The 21,957-nt window shown below is 39.1% G+C and overlaps 1 protein-coding gene across 2 annotated transcripts; it reads right to left on the minus strand.

Moving 5' to 3' along the window:
- Positions 1-622: 622 nt before the first annotated feature.
- Positions 623-21,922, minus strand: GOPC (golgi associated PDZ and coiled-coil motif containing; the record flags this gene model as incomplete). Of its 2 annotated transcripts, XM_083497858.1 has the most annotated exons (9): positions 623-3,153; positions 3,959-4,139; positions 5,127-5,291; positions 5,683-5,778; positions 7,533-7,698; positions 8,635-8,810; positions 10,367-10,390; positions 12,428-12,592; positions 21,602-21,922. In XM_083497858.1, the coding sequence occupies 9 exons, from the start codon at positions 21,920-21,922 to the stop codon at positions 3,041-3,043; spliced, it is 1,407 nt and encodes a 468-aa protein (XP_083353984.1). In that variant the 3' UTR covers positions 623-3,040. The 2 variants fall into 2 exon arrangements, with proteins under 2 accessions (XP_083353984.1, XP_083353985.1); XM_083497859.1 differs by lacking the exon at positions 10,367-10,390.
- Between the last annotated feature and the right edge of the window lie 35 nt (positions 21,923-21,957).

The following is a 21,957-nucleotide window of genomic DNA, read 5'->3' on the forward strand; positions in this document are numbered from 1 at the left end:
AATCAAAAAAATTATTCGACATGGCATTTTACCCCCACCAACTTCTTCTAAAATGCTTCACACAAGCGTACATGTGAACAAAAACGTAAAAAAACGACATGTGGCCATAGCTCAAAAACTTGACCTGATTGAGCAAAACCAACATGATTTTGGGATTCAGCGCATCAGATTCGTCCTAAATCATCTGAAAAAACGCAGACAACAAATTTGTTGTTGACCAGTGTAATCCCTGGATTACTGTTAACAAGGGATATAGGAAAGCTCTTTCGATAGACTAAGATTCAACATGCTCAGAAATAGTGCAAAATGGAGCAAACATTGAAGAGAGTTCATTCTAAAAAAGGGGGATACCAGGTAATTTATTTCACACATGTCCTACTGACACAAACAGGTTTGTGTAGGAACACTGTGCTCCTATGTCAACTCTCCATTTTGCTCCCCTTTAGATTCCCTAATGAAAAGCAATACGCAGGGAATATTTTTGTAATATACACCAGAAAACATCATATGCTGCTTAACAGCCTCATATGGCAGGGCAAAGGCACATCCATGAACAACAGAAAATGCAGCCTTTCCAATTTCATGGCTTGCTTAAAATACTAGGCTTGCAATGGAGGCAGTATCATGGTTAAGATTACTTTAATATACAGTATTAAAGGAGCAGCTATAAAATTTTACTGCAAATCAAATACAGTTCCATGAGCAAAATGACACACAAAAATTATTTTATGAGCAACAGTTAAAGAATTTATAAATAGCAAAATCTTTGCATAAAGTATTTACATTTTAAAGATTTCTCTATAAACATATGTATATATATAGTGCACCTAGGAGAGACAAGTTTAACTGTGTTCTACAACACAATGGTTTTTTAACATTAAACATTAGGTTAACTGACATTACACTAAATGCCTTTTACTCGCTCTCAATTTATGTACATTCTATAAAAACACTTACAAAGCTGTCATTTTACATTATTTGCACTCTCAAAATACATCTTTACATGTTACATTTTAATGGCCCGCAGAACAATGAATGGAAAGCAGGCGTTTCATGCTTTATCCTATTATAATAAAAGCTATTACATGGTTTTTAACTGTTTGCATATGGAGAGTGTGCGCTCTAGTAAGATATAGATACATACATACATATATATATATACATACACACATACACATAACTGAACAGCAACCTAGCCAAGACAACCCCCAATGGATTCTAAAAATGCCTTTGGCATTCAGGTGTAAAACTATTTTGCACATTTGGGGTTTAAAAAAATATACCGTAGTTCTGTAAAATACTAGGACTATTATACTGTAACAAATTTGGTACGTGATCCTGCACAGTCTTAAGTATCACCTGGCAAGATACAGGATGCACTCAATTCCCACTTGCTAAGGGCCAGTTGATCCAAACCTCTCAATGTAGCACAGTGTGGGTAACCAATGACATGGCAAGCACTGCATTTATGGATGGAAATGACGATCGCTATGACACGATCATAACTGGAGAACACCTTCCACAAGGGATCTAATCACATGGAGTTCTGGTGGTCTACAGACTTTTAAACACACGACAGGCAACTGGGCAATCGCTTTCATGTTGCCTTACAACACTGCAATACATCTTAAAAAAAAACAGATGTAAAAATGGTATGATGAGGCATTCTCTGGACACAGCCTGAAGCAATCAGATGACTATTTAGCCACAGATTAAATGATTTATTATGTATCCAACACCATCCTCCCATCTTACCATCTTAAGAGTGTCAAGTGAATCAGTTCCTATAGCAAAGGATTTAAATCAAAAATTTGAATTGCCCCTCTTAGCAACTCTTGTATAAAACCATGCCTACAGAGAATGTTTTGTAAACTATTTGAACTGCATTAGAGGCGCATTTTCATTCCAATGCACAGCAACCTTTACAGTTATCCATGTGGACGGGATATATGTGGAAATAGGTTGTTAAAGGATCTAAGGCATGATGCACTTCTGAGCTCCCATTCTGTGGATGAGCCACATTGTCAAAAGTGTAACAGTACTGTTAGCCTGTAGGGCACAGAGCTCCTTTAGACAGCCCAGGGTCACGTAGATGGCACTGTGTGGCAACTGTAAAACATACTATGCAGCGGAAAGAATGGTCATCTAACTCCATCCTAATTCAGTTCACATAGAATGGTAGCCTCCCAACGATACAATTCTGTAAGTTGAGCATGCTACACTTAAGGGCAGACATAATTCCAAGAGGCCAATTCTACACTTATTTTGCATTTTAAAATTAACAGTATTCTGTTTAATACCTTTGGAGAATACTTCACATCCAGCATTGATTGGCAAGAGAGTTTAAAGGAATATATTTATATATATATGCTGCATTAAATAATGCTGAAAAACATCTCAGGAACAGATCACTAGGATCTATTTCAGAGATTTAACGTCACAATAAATATTTAGCAGCTAAAATGTTTTGTATGTGTATGTTTTAAACCAAACTTATTTTTGTATATTGTGAAAATCTGAAATGAATTGACTTTGCTGTTTACCTTTTTACAATACACATTTTAAAAGCAACTAGGTAGGTCAGGAATATACCTCTGAGAAATCATGTCTCCCTTATATATGGTCATTAAAATCTACTTCTCTATCAAATGAATGCCAATTTTCTGCTTCTGCTATTAGTCAGAGGCTCCAAGTATCAAAGTTCTTTTGCTTTAGTCTATCCCTTTTATCATAAACAAGATCCAAAGTTAAATTCAAGAAAAGCCTTTGGAAACAACATGCTTTGGTGCTTATAATTCAAGGGAAATTCATCTGACATGCAACTTCTTAGAAAAATGGGAAATTTTACACATTTAGATACGCTCATAATGAAGCCCTGAGGTAACCAACAGAACAGCTTTTTTTCCAGGAAACAGCAACACAGCTTCTCTTTATCCCTTTAATCGTCCTTTATAATTTTATGTGGAATTTTGAATGCAGAACGGTCTACACAACCTGTCTTGAGGAAGAGACCAGTCCCACTGATGAGTTAGGGGTGGTTTTAGGCTAAGCTTTCAGCAGATTGGTCTAGTTTAGATATAGTCTCTTCTGTTTCAACTGAATTTCCTAGGTCTCCATTTTCATGGCCATCAATACTTGCTTTCTTATCAAACACTGCAAAAGAGAGAAAAGAATGTTTGTAACATTTTATAGTACAGCATCCTAAAGTTTACAAACTGACCCACCCAACAATTTTTGCTGATAAGGAGAAAACATGCACCAATGCTGCACAGGAAGGCAGAAATTCCAAGACTTCTAGAAATGGGCTGTATATAAAACAAGTTAAGAAGAATAGGAACTACTGCAGGCCAAACCACCTTTTCCCCATCAACATGTGCTCTTGCAGAGAGTTAGGAATTAATATGGCTCTCCACTTCCCCTCTAACAAGACCCTCCAACTAGAACAGAAACACCACACAAAACAGAAAATTCCACTAACCAGCAAAACAAGGAAGTGCCTACACAATGCAGAGGCACCCCCAAGTTATGGGTAGGGATTTGGCAAATCCAGATTTTGAAAATTATGCTGCATTAATCTTTGACCAAATGAACTTTATCAATATGAAATCTTTAAATCACATCACAAAAATAGTCACCAAGAAAGATGAAAGGAAGAATATACCTACAATTTCTAATCAAGAGTCTGCTTTATGGGAATATAGGAAAATATGGCAATATTCTGACAAAAATAGCAAAGGAAAATGATGAGCTGCCATCCTGCCCAACCATTATATTTGCCAAGAACATATATGGTTTAACCTTGCATTTTGTGACACAACTGCATAACTGCCATCCCAATCTAAGGACAGATCATCCTAAGCATATCCATACATTTGAATCTAAATTTACAAAATCAAGTTTTACTTGAAATGTTGTACCTTAGTTATTAAAAAAACAACAGCAAACCCAGAACATTTACCTTGCAATTGTTTGACATCTCCACATCCAGATTTTCTATTAGAAGCAGAGTTTCCACCTTCCTCCAATTCGTCAAGATACAGACGATAACGATGTCCACTCTCATCCTCATATTCTACATTTTCATCATCTGAGTCCACTTCTGGAGCAACATACACAACTTCAAACTCAATTTCCCCTCTCTAGAATACAGAAATGAAGATTATGTTGCTTCTAAGAATGGGCAGCCCATTCAGAACATTTAAAATATGAAAACTCAGAACTATACTATGTGTAGAATAGCTATACAACAGAATAGTAAAAAAAAATATTCCTAATATAAAAGAAAAGCCAGATCAAGTCTAGTAATACATGCCTGCAGAGTATATTCATCCAGATAATCCTCGCTGAAATAAGAACATTTGGAAGGACTTTCTGGACACTCTGAAGCAAGGCCCAAAATGAATGGACTACTGCTCAACTTTAGTTTAATTCTGGATGTGACTTACATGTATGGAAACTGGGTTTGTTTTTCTTGTTTTTTGAAAATGGCAATACAATTTTAAGAGCCTCCAAAACATTCATCTAGTGAAACTTGCACTTTCAGTAATTGCATAAGAAAGCTTCACACAGAATGTTTGCCCTACCAGTGGTGGACCTCGGGTCTCAAATTTAAGTGGTGCCCTGTGTGACGCCAAAATTTGGTGCTCCCCACGCCCCTTCTCATGTTCCATTCTAAATCTTAGTTGTGGCATCCCCTTCAGCGCCCAGTGCAACCGAACCGGTCATGCTCCCCTAAATCTGCCCCAGGCCCTATCTTAGAAAAATAGGAAGCTGCCTTACACCAAGTCAAACTACTGGTCCATCTAGCTCAGCCTTGTCTACACTAAATGGCAGGGGCTCTCCAGGGTTTCAGAGAAGGAATCTTTCCGAACCTTGTCTGGAGATGCCAAGGACTGAACCTAGGACCTTCATGCAAAGTATGTGGCCCCACTACTGAGCATCTGTATGCTGCCCAGTAATTAATAAACCTTTCCTCTTAGTGCTTGTGTTCAGACACACACAATCCTTAGTCATAGAGCTGAAATGGAGAAATGTCAGGAGGCCCTGCCCCAAATTATTGGCCAAACCCCACCAAATGTATATATGCATATTAACAGTTCAGTATTCATGATATAAATATAAAATACCTGCTGCGAAAGAATAGTTACAGCTTCTTTATGTTTGGCATCTCTCAAATTAACACCATTTACTGCCAAAATGGCATCTCCAACATGCAGACCTCCACATCGATCAGCAGGCTGACCTGGGTGAATTTCAGAGATGAGGATGGGAACACCATGCTCCTTTCCACCCTATCACAATGACATAACACAAGTCAGGAGATTGTCACAATTTCAAAATGATTTATAGCCTAACACTGTGTATGCTGTTCACTGTAGATTTCACAAGTGTTGAATTCATGCTCCTCTTCAACAAATAAGTATTTGCTGCTCTTCAACAAATAAGTATTTGCTGCTCTGCGTATTTGATGTATAGCACAGTTTATAATGCATTTGTAGCAGAGATTTCATAAAATAATAATGAAAAATTTAAGTTCTTTCAGTGGCATTTATAAGAGTGTTACAAAAGCAAGCATTTTATATAGGTAACATGGGCCAGTGTGACACACAGGAAATATAAAATGTTAAGTATCTTGTTAGTAAACACTGAATCCTAGAAAAAGAAAATAAATTCAAATATTACGGTAATTGAAATGCCCAGTCCTTCGTGATCTTCTTTAACCAATAGAACTTTCCTTATGGGACCAACACCTTGACTCTTCTTTAAGGAATCTGGATCCTAGTTTTAAAAAAAAATTAAACAGCTATGAAAATGCTTTTTCAAAGTTTTCCAGAGATTCACAGGACACTACTATCACTACAGACAAAATAATCTCTAAATTCAGAATGCTATAGACATTGCTGCTATAAGAAAATCACCTTTCTAAAGATTACTTTAGAAAGGAAAACACATGCACCTCAGCCCTATCCAAGATCTGAGTTGATGTGGCACAAGCAAAGGTTTTTCCTACATTGGCTTAAAGATAAGCAGAATTAAACAAATTTTGGGCACTAAAAAGCAGTTAGAGAAAACCCTTGTTACAGTTCTGGAAGTCACAGCGATGTTCCAGACGTTGATGGATACAAACTTCCATTTTGATGGGGTTTAAGAGGCTGGAAGAAGTCCCACCACCCTCACTTCCCCTTTCCACAGTACCAGAGCAACAGGCCTTATAACTTCCAGCACCACAAGTGTTTTCTAACTGAAAGTTTTTTAGGTTGTTTTGGGGGCCCAGTTTAGGGCCTGAAAGGTTGTAAACAAAAAAGGAATGCATTCCTTTGTGCCAGCACTATAAACCCCATGTGTTTCACCACCTCTGAACAACAGGTTGTATGTTCAAGAGCTTGGGAGACTCAGTATGCAGTGCAGAGGATAGGCTGGGACAGGAAGGACCAAAGTTGAAATCACCACTCAGTCATGAAGCTCACATGCTTATTATATTCCAGACACTACTAAATCTCAGCCCAGCCTACTTACAGGGTTATTGCAAAGATCAAATGGACTATCCTGAGCTCCAGAATTTAAAAGCAGTGATGTGGATGTAAATGCTGTGAACCCTTTCAATATTGAATACCTTTTTTTATTTACAGCACAATCTTAACTGTGTTTACTCAGAGATAAGTCCTACTGACTTCAAGAAGGATTACTCCCAGGTAAGTAAAGTAATGACTGCAGCCTGTGTCACTAACTAGGATTCACTTATTCCAAATCGCAATACAGAATATCATAATTATTCCTTAAGTTTCATATACAGTTGTACTTTGGAAGTCAAATGGGATCCTTTCCAGAAATCCGTTTGATTTCCAAAATATTTGAAAACCAATTCGCAGCTTCTGAAGCTGCAGAAGCCCCAATGGACGTTCAGGTTCCAAAAGAACGTTTGCAAACCGCAATAATCACTTCCGGATTTGCGGCATTCGGGAGCCAAAACATCTTGAGTCCAGGGTGTTCGACAACCAAGGTACAGTGGTGCCCCGCAAGACGAATGCCTCGCAAGATGGAAAACTCGCTAGACGAAAGAGTTTTCTGTTTTGGAGGTGCTTCGCAAAACGAATCTCCTATGGGCTTGCTTCGCAAGACGAAAATGTCTTGCGAGTTCCTGCGGGTTTTTTTCCCTCCCCCCCCCCTTTCTAAGCCGCTAAGCCACTTATCAGCTGATCCGATAAGCCGATAAGCCGCTAATAGCGCTAATCCGTCAATGGGCTTGCTTCGCAAGACGAAAAAACCGCTAGACGAAGAGAATCACAGAACGAATTCTTTTCGTCTTGCGAGGCACCACTGTACGACTGTATGTACAATTTCAACATTTCTTCCCCTTGACTATTGAGGTGAGTTAGTAAAAAAAAGGAAAAATGCGCTCTTTACATGAACGGTGATAAAAGTGTTGTAATTTCAGTTTTGAATGGCAACAGATACATTAATATATCCAATGTCGGCATACATTTAAAGGTACAAACATTAATGTTGACAAATGTTGAAAACAAGAAACTTACGTGTCCTGGGGGTACTTGCATGGGTCGCTTTAGATCATTACGACCACGACATGCCCTGATCACAGTTTTATGCCGGTGCAGATGGATTTCAGCTTCCAGCTGGTTCCAGAGTTTATCATGAGCAGGTCCTTTCATATCTCTGCCTAGTAGCTGAATTTGCTGAACCCTACATAATGAGAAAAGAACATGATATGTATGAAGTGAGAGGTTCAAATGACTCTTTGATTTGCTCTCCCAGTGCCATGTTCTCAAGTCCAATAAAGAGCTAATCAAATGGCTTACAGTCACTGCAATAATAGGGAAAGAAAGTGGGAGGGTGCCGTACCATACCCTTCCATAGCCAAGCTTAAGGCTGCTTCCACATTTGGCATTTACTGTGGAATAGACATGCTTTGTTCACTCACTTTTTAAGGAGTATTTGCATAATGTCATGAGTAAAACATCCCCCTCACATTTTACCTGTTCAGCTGCAGACTTTTTCCAGAGCTAAAAAATCCCTCTGTGGCTGAGCTGTGCAATTTTCCCAGGTACAGATGGCCTAACTGCCACTTTGGCCAGTTAAACTGCTCTTCCTTCTACATGATCCATTTTTTTTCTCCAGGAATCAAGTCAATCACTTAAAACCTTGGTTCAGATAGCACTGTCTCTGTATCTGTTTCTTCCCCCTTCCCCCTGTATTCATGATCTGGAGTGCAGTGAGGAGGGAGTATTTAAACCACACACGCAGGTCCCAGTGAAAATAACCCCCTTCCAATGTTTCAAGCTCAGGAAAGGGGAATTGTCCACTTTACTACATAAAGTTAGAATCTAGGAAGCAGAATTGCTATTCCACTTCCAGCTTGAAGCAGAACTAGAATGACTGCAGAATGCTAAATTGCCCATGTTTGGAAGCATCCTGTCCGACCTTGTGAATCCAGGTCCTTATCTTCTCCCACTACAGATAGTTTTTATAGCACTTCAGCACTATCCTAATAAGCTCTTATATTCTACTCTTCCACATCCCCCATATGGTCCACACAAATACCCTGAGATCAGGCATGTCAACTCCTAAACAACAATTCTGTCCCAAATGTCCATCACAAGCTACTGAATTTTTACACACCTTCCAGCTAGCTCTTTATCTAAATATTTGGCTGCGAGTCTTGCCCCATATACTTCAGCCTGGAGCACAGCTATGTGTCGACGAAGTGCCTCATTTTCCTTCCGAAGTAGCTTCACTTCAGCTTCAAGTTGAGCTTCTTTCACCTTTTCTTTCTTGTTGGCTTCAAGTTCTCTCTCCTGGTGAAGTAAAGACCCTGGTTATTTTAGCCACAAGCTTAAGATTCCTATTATGTGGATATGAAAACTGCAAGCATCTTTAGTCTAACCTTTAATTTCACAGAAAAAACCATGACACACAACATTTAGATACAATCTGCATGTACACATTTACAACGGTTTTGCAAGTGAGGAGAAAAATGTTCATGCCACAAAGCATTTTACAAATCTTAATGTTTTACATATATAACTGCATCACAAGGCAATTTGAGGGACAAGTCTGGAAAGCTACATTTGTTCAAGAAGAACTAACTACAATTGAGCTATCATAATGTGAAACTGTTTTTATGACACAGCAGCTGATTTAGGATAATACAGCATGGCACTGCTTATTAAAAGAAGTGCAAATATGAAGAAGAAAGGCAACTAGTTGGGTAAAATTATGTATATTTAAGACATATGGCAAGCATGTTAAATGAACTGATGAAAATAAAGTAAGCTTCTTTAAAAATAAAGTGGTTTTTTAACACACAAACATAATACCCAGCATTGCTGTTCCAAGGCATATTTAATTGCCAGGGAACAACACAGAGATAAGACTTAAGGAGCTGGGGCTTTTTATTTAGGAAAAAAGGTAGGGAAGGGGACAAAGCATGAGAAAACTTTAATAAATATGAATAGTGTAGTAGAGAAAGTAAAGAGAGAATGTATTCCCTCTCTATCCTCCTCATTCCTAATGGTCAGAGTGGATATGTTTACACTACAGAAAGGTACAGGAATGGAGAAATGAAGTTTTCCTGATTAAAACTGAAATACACTAGAAAAACCACACTGAATCTCACAATTTCTTGTCTATATTCCAATAGGATTTATAAAGGTTTATAAGTATCTATAAGTTTAAAAATTGCAAGTTAAGTTCATGAACTACTTTCATTTTTAATTTCTGCACATATATCATGGCAGCCTGGGCAAAATTATACCATCATGCCATTGGCTTCTGGAATGCAACTGCTGAAGGGTAGGTAAGAATATAACGCTACATAAATATACCATCATGTGACATTTTTTTTTAAAAAAACATGCTGTTTTACAGGACATATAGGTATTCTTAAAACACTGTGGATTCTGGACAAAAAACAGAAAAACATTTTAGGTTTCACTGCACTTTGTGTGATGTTTTGGTTCCTGAACAGCTGACTGCCATGCCATATCAGAGCTGATTTTGTTCAAAGCCTGAGTGCATCACAGAGTTAGTTGCTTGGATCTCTGGATTGCGATCAAAGTCAATCTTTAATAACCTGCTACATTTAGACTCAATTCCAAGCTTTACTTCAACATTCCCACATTAGTCATACCAATCAACAGCAGCAATACAGACATGCATGTTGAGTGGAAAAGAGCATCAAATCTAAAAAGAATACTGAACATAAACAGGGACTTGGCTAAGAGACTGTGGAAAGGAAAGAATCTAGCAGACATTCACTGGCACTAACTCTCCAGGCTAATATGCGCAGCTCTGCAGAAAACTACTACACTGCTTTGAATTAAACACAGATGAAGACAGCCAGTGAACTTACCATATCCTCCACAGAAGGGGCAGACTTAGGATGAGAGAAAAAAAGTTTAGTAATTAGAAATACTGGCCAAAAAAAATATCAAAATTATAAGGCCATACATCGACAAGATTCTCAATCTAAGCAGTAATCAAAGTGTATGATCCATGGTTACAAAGAAGACAGTTACTATAAATACTTGCTCATTGAAAATGGAATTTCTCTCACACTGTGAAATGGGGAAATGTCTCCAAATAAATAGAAACTAATTTTACTAGCAAATCGAAGCCTGCACTGCAACAAGCATTCTTTTTTAAAAAAGAGATGTGAATACTGGTGGAGTGAATTTTAAAAGAAGACTGGTCTGGATATGATCTTTTTTTAGTTCCTCTTCCTTCTTTTTCCTGGGCACAGTCATCATCTGATATAGTTTGAACAAGAACTAGCAGGAACTGAAAAACAAGTATGCCTTTCCAGCTAACAATGAGCAGCAGATTTTGTATGTTATCACACCTTTTACATAAACTAAGCATTTCCTACAATACCCTCAAAAAGTTACTGATATTTGTTTCTTGGCAAAATGAAGATTTATACTTTTGATTGACCATCTGATTTCAAATCAAATAATCACTTCAAATGTATGTCTGGAATTCAGATTGCTACTCAGGTTCATTGATAAGACCTGTACTAGCCCACTCAAACTTTTGATTTCTTTCCCCAACCACTGTGTGGGAATAGGATGTTGGACCAGATAGGCTTTTGGTCTGATTCAGCAGGGCTCTAATGTCCTTATGGTGCTTTTGAAACTCCCCTTGGTTTCAAATTGTAACATGCTAGGTATACATGTGTATAAAGGGGAGGGGACTTTGGGCTCACAAAACTTATTTCACAGTTCTTAATTCTAAGTGTATGTGAATAAAAGGCTAAGATACAGTAGCCCAAAATTTGTTGACTCTAGCCATGAAGAAAATCTCATGCAGCCCCTAGAACACTGGAATTTGACTGACTAGATAGTTCATTAAATACATGACGTGCTACTATAACTGGACAAGCACTTAGAAAGCTCTTATCCAAATGTGTGCTACTTGCATGCCTCAATTCCATAATACTGAATTCAATCCACAAAAATAGGAGATGCAAAAATCCTCCTCTAAAAACTGCTATGACAGTGGAATCCTCTACATCAGGGGTGGGGAATCTTTTTGGCCCAGTGGGCCAGTTCTCTATCTCCTCCACCCCAATGGGGTGGTCAGAGCTACTCATTAGTTATCAACTGACATCATAATGACATCAGTTGATCGATACCTGTCAAAGCTCAGCACTTCCCCAACGTCTGGCTATCAGCTGGTTGCCTTGTGCTAGGGAAGCGCTGAGAACAGGTCTTGGAAAAAGATTTGCACAGCACTTCTCAAATTCCCAAAATGATTGTTGGGCCTTTGGGAAGTGATGCGCGAAGTGTTTTGTAATCCCTGTTCTCAGCACTTCTCATACACTTTGTGCAGTGCTTCGGAAGGATCCAACAACCAGCAGCTTGTCAGACACTTGCATAACAGGTCACAAGGCGTACGGTCCCTGCAAAGCCCCTTTTGGTCAAGCACCACCTTTATGTGATTTCATATGTGATGCCCAGTGTAGGGAAGATGGCTTGGCAGGTCAACTGGATAGTCTTGGCAGGCCAAATTGGGCTGATGGGGGGGGAACGGGATTCCACTTCATTTTACATCTCTAGCTAATAGATTTAACAGTCTCTTAGGTAGCAAGCCTAACCATGGCAAGTGACATTCAGATAAACTGCTTCCTAGAAAATACAGAAAGACGGAAGATAAATTCTATGAGCACACATGCATACAAATAAAATACCGTATTTACTCTATTCTAATGCTCACCTTTTTTGGCCAAATTACATTGGGAAAATTTGATTTGATGGCACATTTACATTCACCAGCAAATACTTTTTTTGGTTTAAAGGTTCTGAAAATTGAGGTGTACGTTAGATTTGATGGCACATTAGACTTGAGTAAATACAGTAGTTTGGAGTAACAACTCTGATGTAAAAAATAGGTCCTTCCTGTTACTAGTACTCACCAACTTTGCTTTTATTGTCCCCGAGTCAACACTCTGACCAGTTTTTGCATGGAGTTGAAGCTGGATGGCATGGAGTTGTAATAGTTGATCGTGCACCTCTTTTTCTAATACTGCTTTTTCAGCCCGTGTTTCTATCAGTTCTGATTTCATGTCCACTAGCTGTGCCTGGAACATAAGTTATTCAATAATCCACATGATTAAAAAGTCTATAGAAAAAGATATTTTGACTCTGGATGTTTTCTGTCCTTCAAATTAGTGTAAACCACCAGCTTTTAAACCAAACAAATAACACAGGTTTCTTTACACAGTCACAAAACTGCTTAAGAAGAAGTTTTTTCAATCTGTGCAAGCTTGAATCCTAAACACAGATTGAATCAAACTGATTGATCAATAACGGGAACAGAATATTATGGAATAAACTGAAAAAGTGAGAAGATTCCACTCTTTAATAACATGTTAAAATCCTGTCATACAGGAATAGTGGTCATTTATACACAATGATATTAAGGAACAGACCTACCGAGTCATAACATATATGGAATGTTTGGCACAACCAATCAGAAATATATTACATACTGAAAGAGAAAAAGAATGTTCATGTTCAAGTTCCAAGCAAGTTTGGCAAATCATATTCTAACAGTTAGAATGGTAAAATTCTAAGGTTAATGACAGTTAAAGATTTAGCATAACCGCTAGCTGATTAATGTGTTTCAGCAATGAAAAGACCTCTAGCTGGGAATTAGCTTTTGCTTTCTGCTATGTAAATTGTTTAATATCAGAGGCCTTTTAGTTTATCTAGTAAGTCTTAACATTCAACTGGGCATCAACAGCATACAAATATATGATTCAGTTAATATCCTGTGATCTTTTAACACAGCTAACAGTCAATTGTTTCCTGCTTGTTTATTCTTACTGGTATGTCAGTCTACAACAGGCTTCCTCAAATTCGGCCCTCCAGATGTTTTGAGACTACAATTCACATCATCCCTGACCACTGGTCCTGCTAGCTAGGGATCATGGGAGTTGCAGGCCAAAAACATCTGGAGGGCTGCTTTTGAGGAAGCCTGGTCTACAAAATAGTAGTGGATTACCCTACACCTTACTGTGCTTTAGGAAAGCCTGGAGGAATGTAATAGCCTTTACCCTTAACTGTTTCTTGATTTTATGGTTATTGCTGAAGATTGTGGGTGGGTGGAAGAAGACCAACCCCCAAGTACACTAAGCATTGTTAAACTGTAGCATAACACATTTACAATTTATCACTGCAAGAAACGAAAGGCTATAGTAGTCTAAACCAGTGTTTCCCAACCTTGGGCCTCCAGCTGTTTTTGAATTACAATTCCCATCATCCCTGACCACTGGTCTTGCTAGCTAGGAATGATGGGAATTGTAGTCCAAAAACAGCTGGAGGCCCAAGGTTGGGAAACACTGGTCTAAACAGTGGTGTGTTATAATTCATGATCACTATTTTCTTTTATGTTGATTACTCTTTCATAGCTGTAAGAGCTTAGAAAAGACACTCCGCCAATTGCAAACAATAATGATTGAGCAAGTCTTGCTGATATAATTGCCATCTTGCGCAAACATACAGTCTAGATGTACAATTTGCCAACAGGAAGTCAAATGCTAAAAACTGACTTGTTGCTTACAACTGTTTAGCAAAACTGATCTCCTCTGAACTAAATGGGGAGGGGGGGAGATTGGACAGCTTTAACAAGATTTATGTGCACATTTCACTGCAGGAATCACTAAGATGGTTAAAACTGTATTATTTAAAAAGTTTTTTTATCCTACCATTCAACTTAAGGGTTTCCAAGGCAACCACATGAACTACAGGGTATAGTAAGTAATGCTTTTAGAAGTGCTATGCTCCATATGAAAATTGGGAATTATACTTTGCCAGTAACTGATTCCAGTGAGGGAAAGTGTATTGGGTGTATTGTAAATTTTACTTCTCATTAATATTGATTATTGCTGAAAGTTGTTCTAAAATACAATTTTTAAGTCAACTTCAATTCCTAGACTTCAACAAACTTTTAATTATAACATAAACTTACATACAAATAGGGTTTGATCCATCACTTTTTATCTATGGATGTGTTACTGATTTGATTCAAAGAAGAGAAGGAAGGTACATTTGGAAGCATCAATGCATCAGAAATAGAGTAAGAAATAAAAGATAGCATTGATGTTCTCTAATCACCTTCAAGCTATTAATATGTTTAGAACATCAGTGTCACTGTTTGTCAAAATATTTCTAACTTGCTCTATTAGCAGTTGATCTCAGGTTGGAATATGCCTGTAAAACAAACAATAAAACAATCCTTGAAATTCAAAAACCATAAAGCACTAGTTATATTCAACACAAAGTCTAAAATGCTTGACACCAACAAACAGCACAAGCAGGTCAAATACTGAACTACTCTCAAAATGGCCCAAAAGTCAAAGAAAAAAGTAAGGTTTAAATTTGTGCCAATTTACAGTCAATATCAATGTCAGGAAGGCGGGGATTCCATAATTGGAGCACCACAACAGAAAAGGATCTCTCCTGCATCTCCACATAATGTTCAGCTTCCAGGGGAGGGACGCACAAGAGAGTACCGTATCCAACCTAGCAAATGTTAATTCTCAGGGAGAAATATACGGAGAGGGGCAACCTTGCAAGTACTGAGGTCCCGAGCCATTTAGCACTCTAAGTGTCATCATTAACACATTGAAAGCAGACAGGAAGCATTTGGCAGTCAATGTAATTTCTTTATGACCAGCCATAGATGGATTATGAGAGACTCTCAATGGCAATCTTGCTGCTGGCTTCTGTCCCTTTTGTCATCTTCAAGAGCAGCCCCATGTAGAGCACACTGCAATGATCTAACTGCAAAGTTACAAAAGCAGACACCCTTATGACTAGACTGCTTCTGTCTAGCAACAGTCAACTGGCAGGTCAGTCAAAATTTGCCGAAACTGCTCCAAGCCACCAAAGCTCTTAAGCTTTGAGTGGCAAGATTGAATATAGAGTACTCCCAGCCTACATTCTAGTTCCTTCAGGATTGCAGTCCCATCTATAGACCAAGTTGATCACCTAATTTCTGGAATCAAAACCCACCAATACACTGAGCCTCCATCTTGTCAGGAAGCAGTTCCAGTTTACTGGCCCTCATCCAGTCCATAACGGCAGGCATATAGCTATAGACATCCAGGACTTGCACAACCTCACCTGACTCAGATGTCATGAAGAAACACAGCTGGGTATCATCAGCATACAGCACACCATAATCAGCACACCAGCTGCAAAAGTTCCAGTGACCTCTCTCAATGGCTTCATAAAGTTGTTAAATAGCACAGGGGGCAGAATAGAACCCTGTGGTCTCCCACAGGGCAGAGCAGAAGTTCGTCAATACTACATTATGGAACCTATCCTATAAGTAGGAATAGAACCATGATAGTACCATGCCCCAAACATCTATCCCACAGAGCTGATATGTGCCATTACAGGCAAGGGTTGAGAGCACCTGTAGTTGGTTGGATTCACTGATTCAATCGTCTCATCCACTTCCTCAGAAAACACCAACCAAAGCTGATTCCAAGATACCTGAACAGACAGTACACTGGACAGCTCCACAGATATTGCAACTTGACACTATAGTTGGGACAATAGGATACAAGCAACCTTTTCTTCCAAGTGTTTAACAAATTTATCACAGCAAATACCCAGGGATCCAATCCACTTCCTTCTAAGTCTGACTACAACAGACTCTTTACTACTTAGAACCACTCTGCTCGATGATACTGCAATGGATGAAGCAAAATAAGTCCTTTAGACATGGCACTGTGCTCAGTCATACTCAATGAGGGATCTCCACCATCAAACCAATCTAATGAGGAAATGGTCTCTCCATAACAACAGTGTTAATGGACAACCATCTCCCCAAGAGTTTGGATCCCAGCAGAAAGGAGATTCTATCTTGTATCACCGCCTTAGATGACCAGGGGGCAGGCATAGAAGAGCTTCTGAAGAGAAGATCACTTGGGAGGGGGCAGAGCTGCAGGGTTGTTGTGAGGACCTCTGTGATAAATTTCGCACAATAAAAAAATGTTACAGAAATAAACAGCAATATGCTTACAATACCATACCATTCTGCAAAAACAATTTCAAACCAGAACTTTAAAAACCATACCAACATGAAAGGGACTCAGCTTAGCATATCACTACATCCTAAGCCACACTAGAAGAACAGACTGTAATGCAGATCACTTCAGAGAAGGAAGGTGACTACCTTTTACAAAATATCAAATTCATCAGTCTCAACCAATTTATTTTTAGCAATCAGCTATTATCATCAGGATCCTCTGAAGAGAATAACTGAAAGCAACTTATCTAGCCTACCAACACACATTTTTCAGTAAGGTAAGTACCAGCTGAAGAATATTTTATTTTTACCCTGAAAGTTTAAAGTGATGTGCCTAAGGGAAACCTATTTTAACTCTATGTACATATTAGTTAAAGCATTTGTTTGGCTCTTTTAAATTCAGAATACAACTTCAAAGGAAATACATTACTGAGGCTTATAATATTATGAATAAAACAAACATTGAGAAAATGTTCACTTTGTTCATAATACAACTGAGCATTCGATAAAGCTGACTGGCAGTAGGTTCAGGACAAAGGCACTTTTTCACATATCATACGAATGACCTATGGATTCACCACAAGATTTAGTTCTGGGCAGAAGTTAAAAATGGTTCACTGTGACTACCAGGTTGACTCTCATTATCATAAGCTGAGGAAAAACAGCTCTGCATTAAAAAGACTTCCAAGGCTTGCGTTAGGGTCACTCTCCACTCATATGCCCAGCTGTGACCAAACACAAACCGAGATACACTCAACTGGGACCTTTAACTGTGCACTGCAGGAAAAGGTTGGTAATGGGAGGCATGCTACCTTCCAGCTGTTTCCCTTTATCACTTATTTCATTGAAGAACTACCCTGGTGTTCTTCAGAAGTCTATAGTCATAGATCTAAAAGCACCATTGCAATGAAGCAAATGTACAGTTGATATTCATTTGCAGCAGCATGGAAAAAAATATTTCCTCAAGGTAGCACTCTGTTGTAAGGATATCACATTTCCCTGGCACTTTCAAAACACAAGGTTTTATAACAACCATTTCCATATAGCTTTATAACAGAAAATGACAGCTGATGAGTGACCTAACTGCTGCCTATTCTATGCACTCTCGTTTTCTGAATTTCTTTTTAAAACCTGTTGTTTACAAAAAACATGTAACTTAGATTTTGAGTGCTTCCCCCATACTACTCATGGCATACTTATAGGAGGGGGCATGGTGAACACGAAAAACCTATCTTTTTCGTCACACGACCTCACAAAAATGACTAGAAGAAAATTAAACAACTGAATAGGATGAAGTCAGGAAGTTAACAGTGAGGCTGCCTACCAAATCTCTGCTGAGAGAGCATTCCACAGAATGGAAATGGCAACACTAAATGTCTGACCCATAGTTGAGACCAGTAAGGCTTCGGAAACACGGGAAACAACTAACAGTACCAGGCAACCAAGCTGGGAAATAAGAGTGCAGGTGGTCATTAAGATATCCTGGACCTAACTTGTTCATGGCTTTGCAAATAATAATACGAAGATTAGACATACAATTTGAAAAACAATGTACTAATCTATAAAATATTAATAGTATTTCAGTACCATAGGAAATAACTTTTATTAACAAAGGCTTTGTGAGTCTTCTTCAAAAGAAAGGTATAAATTTATTTGTAATAACTTAGCTTCATTGGGGTTTACTCAGTGATGGCTCTGCAGTAGCAGAAAGCACTTTTGCAATGCAGGATACCTGATTTTCTTTTATTCTCCGTACTTACTGCAGACCCTTGAATCCCCCTAAAAGCTGCTCATGGTATGGGGGACCTTCTGGAATAATATGAGACATGTTATAGAAAGATACAAGCATTTAGCAAAAAAAAATTACCTTCCACAAGTGAGAAGCCAACACTTAACACAAACTGCAGTGTTAACTTGGAATATATAGAACTGTGATGCAAGAATACTTGGGAAAAAGCAAAAAAAGATAACATGATGATCTCACTATGTCCTGAGCACAGTTGACTTCTACAGTCAGAGTACTGGGCTTCTTATAAAAAAATGACAAAAGGAGAGGAACATTATAAGCTAGCTTTAAAAATGAACTAGTATGCTGAAGTCACATTATAAATTGACGACAATCACTCGTTCAGACAAGAGTAAGTTCACATTACTATAGAATAACTAGGATTTCAGGAGTGGACCAGTTTCTAAGTTCTATCTTAAAGCCTAATGTTACTAAATAATGGCATTGCAGCTTACTAGACAGATGATATTTTGCAATATATGGTGCTGGAACTTCAAACGTACCTGAGGTTTCAAAAACACTTTTTAACATAGAGAATCGCATGATAAATCTCTGGTCCCTTCAGTTAAAAAGGATTGGGAGCAGCAGGTAATGTTAAAGACTATCAACCTGAAACTCTGGAGAGAGACTGCCAGTCAGAGTAGACAATACTAGGCTAGACAAAGAAATAGTCTAACCTGGTATAAGGCAGACTACTAACATTTATTTTGAGCATAGTCCTATTAGAAACAGAGTTGAAAACTTATCAGGTTAACAGGGTTAAAATGGTACCAACATTAGAGTCTATTTTGTATTGTTTTTGTTTTGCTTTATATATGTCTGCCTTGTGTTTTTATTGTACATCACCTTGAAATAATTGTATAGAAAGTGATTAATAAACTGATGATAAGAAGATCATTAACTCCAATATTTTAAACTATTAAGATATGGGGAACATTTTTTTGGCCACATTCCCTCTTGGCCAATTTTCTGAGGGCCAAGACAAATGTGGGCATGTACCACACATGCAGACTCTCACTCTTCACACCCCAAGCATCTGCCTTGGAGACTGCAGCTCCATAAAGCCTCCTCATACACGACTCCCTATAGAAGGCTTTGTTCTATCCCAGGGGTGGCCAACTCCCAAGAGACTGTGATCTACTCACAGAGTTAGAGACTGGCAGTGATCTACCCCCTTTTGGGGGGATTCAGGTCAAAGTTGTTGAGCTTTTTTAGGGAGGAGGAAACCCCTGTTTTGGGGGGATGCAGGGCAAAAATATTGAGCTTTTTTCTACGGGAGCCAAACTTGTTGAGCTTCTTTGGGGAGCCAGTGATCTGCCAGTGATCTACCACAGACACCCAGTGATCTACCGGTAGATCACGATCTGCCTGTTGGACATGCCTGTTCTATCCTAATTGCTGTAGGGAGAAGCGAATGCTGCAGGCATGATCAGGAGGAGCAGCTGACCACATCCAGTCCATGTGTTCCCTGTTCTTCATCCTTTTTATTAAGATATGAACTTCATTATATGTGCACTGTAAACAATTCTGAATCCTATTTCTGCTTATAAGTCCTTAAACATAACTGTTATAAGAATTAGTGAGTGGGAAAATTAGAGCAAGAAATGGGAAGGAGTATACTGTACTGTGGCCCAGCTCCAACACCTTAATCTTAGTTAATGATCATCTAAATCTCTGCAGCCCTAACTTATTTTGTCTCTCCTCTAGAGAGATCTAGAAGACTTATTCTGGTGAAATATGAAGATTTTCTACCTGAAGAAATAAAACAGACTACCAATGTTTCTTATGGGCATGGTCCGATTCTGGATGAAATTTTCTGCACCATAGTAAAATCCTGGAATTGTGTGTTATTCAGACTTAACCTATATAGCCATTGCTCTACAACTATTACTGAATGATAATAATCAGACTGATACATTTTATTCTAATATGCTCATACCCATGCCTGCTACTACTTACTATCGTATGTACTTAATTTTTTGCATGTTGTTTGTAGCCACTGTCTTGTCCATAATAGTACTTATAATTTGGATTTAGCAGCCCAATACTATAAAGTTGTGAAAGACAGTTATTTGTTCCATCTAACAAAATATAATATTTCTTCCATAGCATACTGCAATTATTGTAATAATACAGGCTTCATTATCAATGTAAATCAATGAATAAATTGTAACAGCTCCTGAAAAAAGATGGAAACAAGTTTATAACAAAATGCTTATTTTGTCCTGTTATGATACAGACAACATTTGCACTACGTATTTTTCTCCAGATACCACTGCTTACACCATGTTGGCCTGGGTTTATGAGATTTTGAATTTAACAGTGTCTGGTGGGCCACAGGTTCCCAGCCCTGCCCTACACCTTGATTTTTGCAGTGTGCTCACACAGACTTGTGACTTAAGTATTTCCTTGTCCCTGCTCTGTCCACATTTCATGCCAAAAAAATATAATATTGAATCCTACACTCTAACAGCAAAGTATAAAATTTGAGAGCTGGTGCATTTGAAAAAGAGACAATGTGTTTGAGAGAAGACAGACATAGGTAATTTCCAATTCCAGGTGGGAATTAAAGTGGGCGCAGGTCTGGAAAAAATGAAGACCACTCTGATACAGAGCATGTATATACAGATTCAAAGCATGCTCTACCACTGAGCCAGTGAGGTCATGGGTCATGTTTGAATCTCACATTACCATGTAACAGGCACATTTAAAAGTTCAAAATCCAAAGAGACTCCAAATCTGGAAAACTACATAAAACACATTTTTTTATTAGATATTTGATTTCTGAAAGTCTATACCCAGATTTATCAGAAGCTGGGTTTTCAGCACATATTTCTGCCACACCCCCTAACATTACCTCCAACTACACTGAGCTTAATTTTTAGCCAGTCACCAAAACCGTAATAACTTTTGCCTACAAGGAAGAGCCATAGACGAACATCCTTGCTCCCTCCTTGATGGCAAGGTTTCCAAGTCTCTACCGCAAGGCCAAGACGCTATGCACGAGTTGATGGAGGCGCCTGTGTCCTCACAGTATGGGGCCCGTGACACTGCTTTGCCTTGGAAGTTGGGGGAGGGGGGTTCGCCATTTATTCCCATTTCAGAGATAGGAAACTGAAGGTGTGGCCATGATCTGCTTCTTCCTAGTGCTTCTGAAGGGGAAAAGAAAGAGGGGAAACCCGAGCGTCTCCTCCGTCCCGTTCCCCGCAAGAGAGCCCACAGCGGGGGGGGGGGCTATTCTCTCCCGCTCCACAAATTCACCTCGAGCTTGTGGTTGATCTGGTAGACGGTCTGCGCTTTGTGGCAGAGCTGCGCGAAACAGGAGCTGAGGCTGGTCATCTTCTGCCTCCCCTCGTAGGTGATGTCCGCCTGGTCGGGGTCGATCTCGCCCAGCAGCAAGTCCACGTCCACAAACGCCTTGTCGAACTCCTTCTCCAGGACCTCCAGCCAGCGGAACATCGACAGGCCGCCGCCTCCACCGGGAGACGACGACGAGGAGGAGGAGGAGGCCGCCGCCCCCGCCCCGCCGCCACAGGCCCCTGAGCCTGACCCCCCGCAGGAGCCCACTCCCACGCCAGACATTGTGACCCCTCGGAGGGAGACGCCTCCGCTCTTCC

This window comes from Podarcis liolepis, assembly GCF_965112155.1.
Source record: "Podarcis liolepis genome assembly, chromosome: 3".
Taxonomy (NCBI): domain Eukaryota; kingdom Metazoa; phylum Chordata; class Lepidosauria; order Squamata; family Lacertidae; genus Podarcis; species Podarcis liolepis.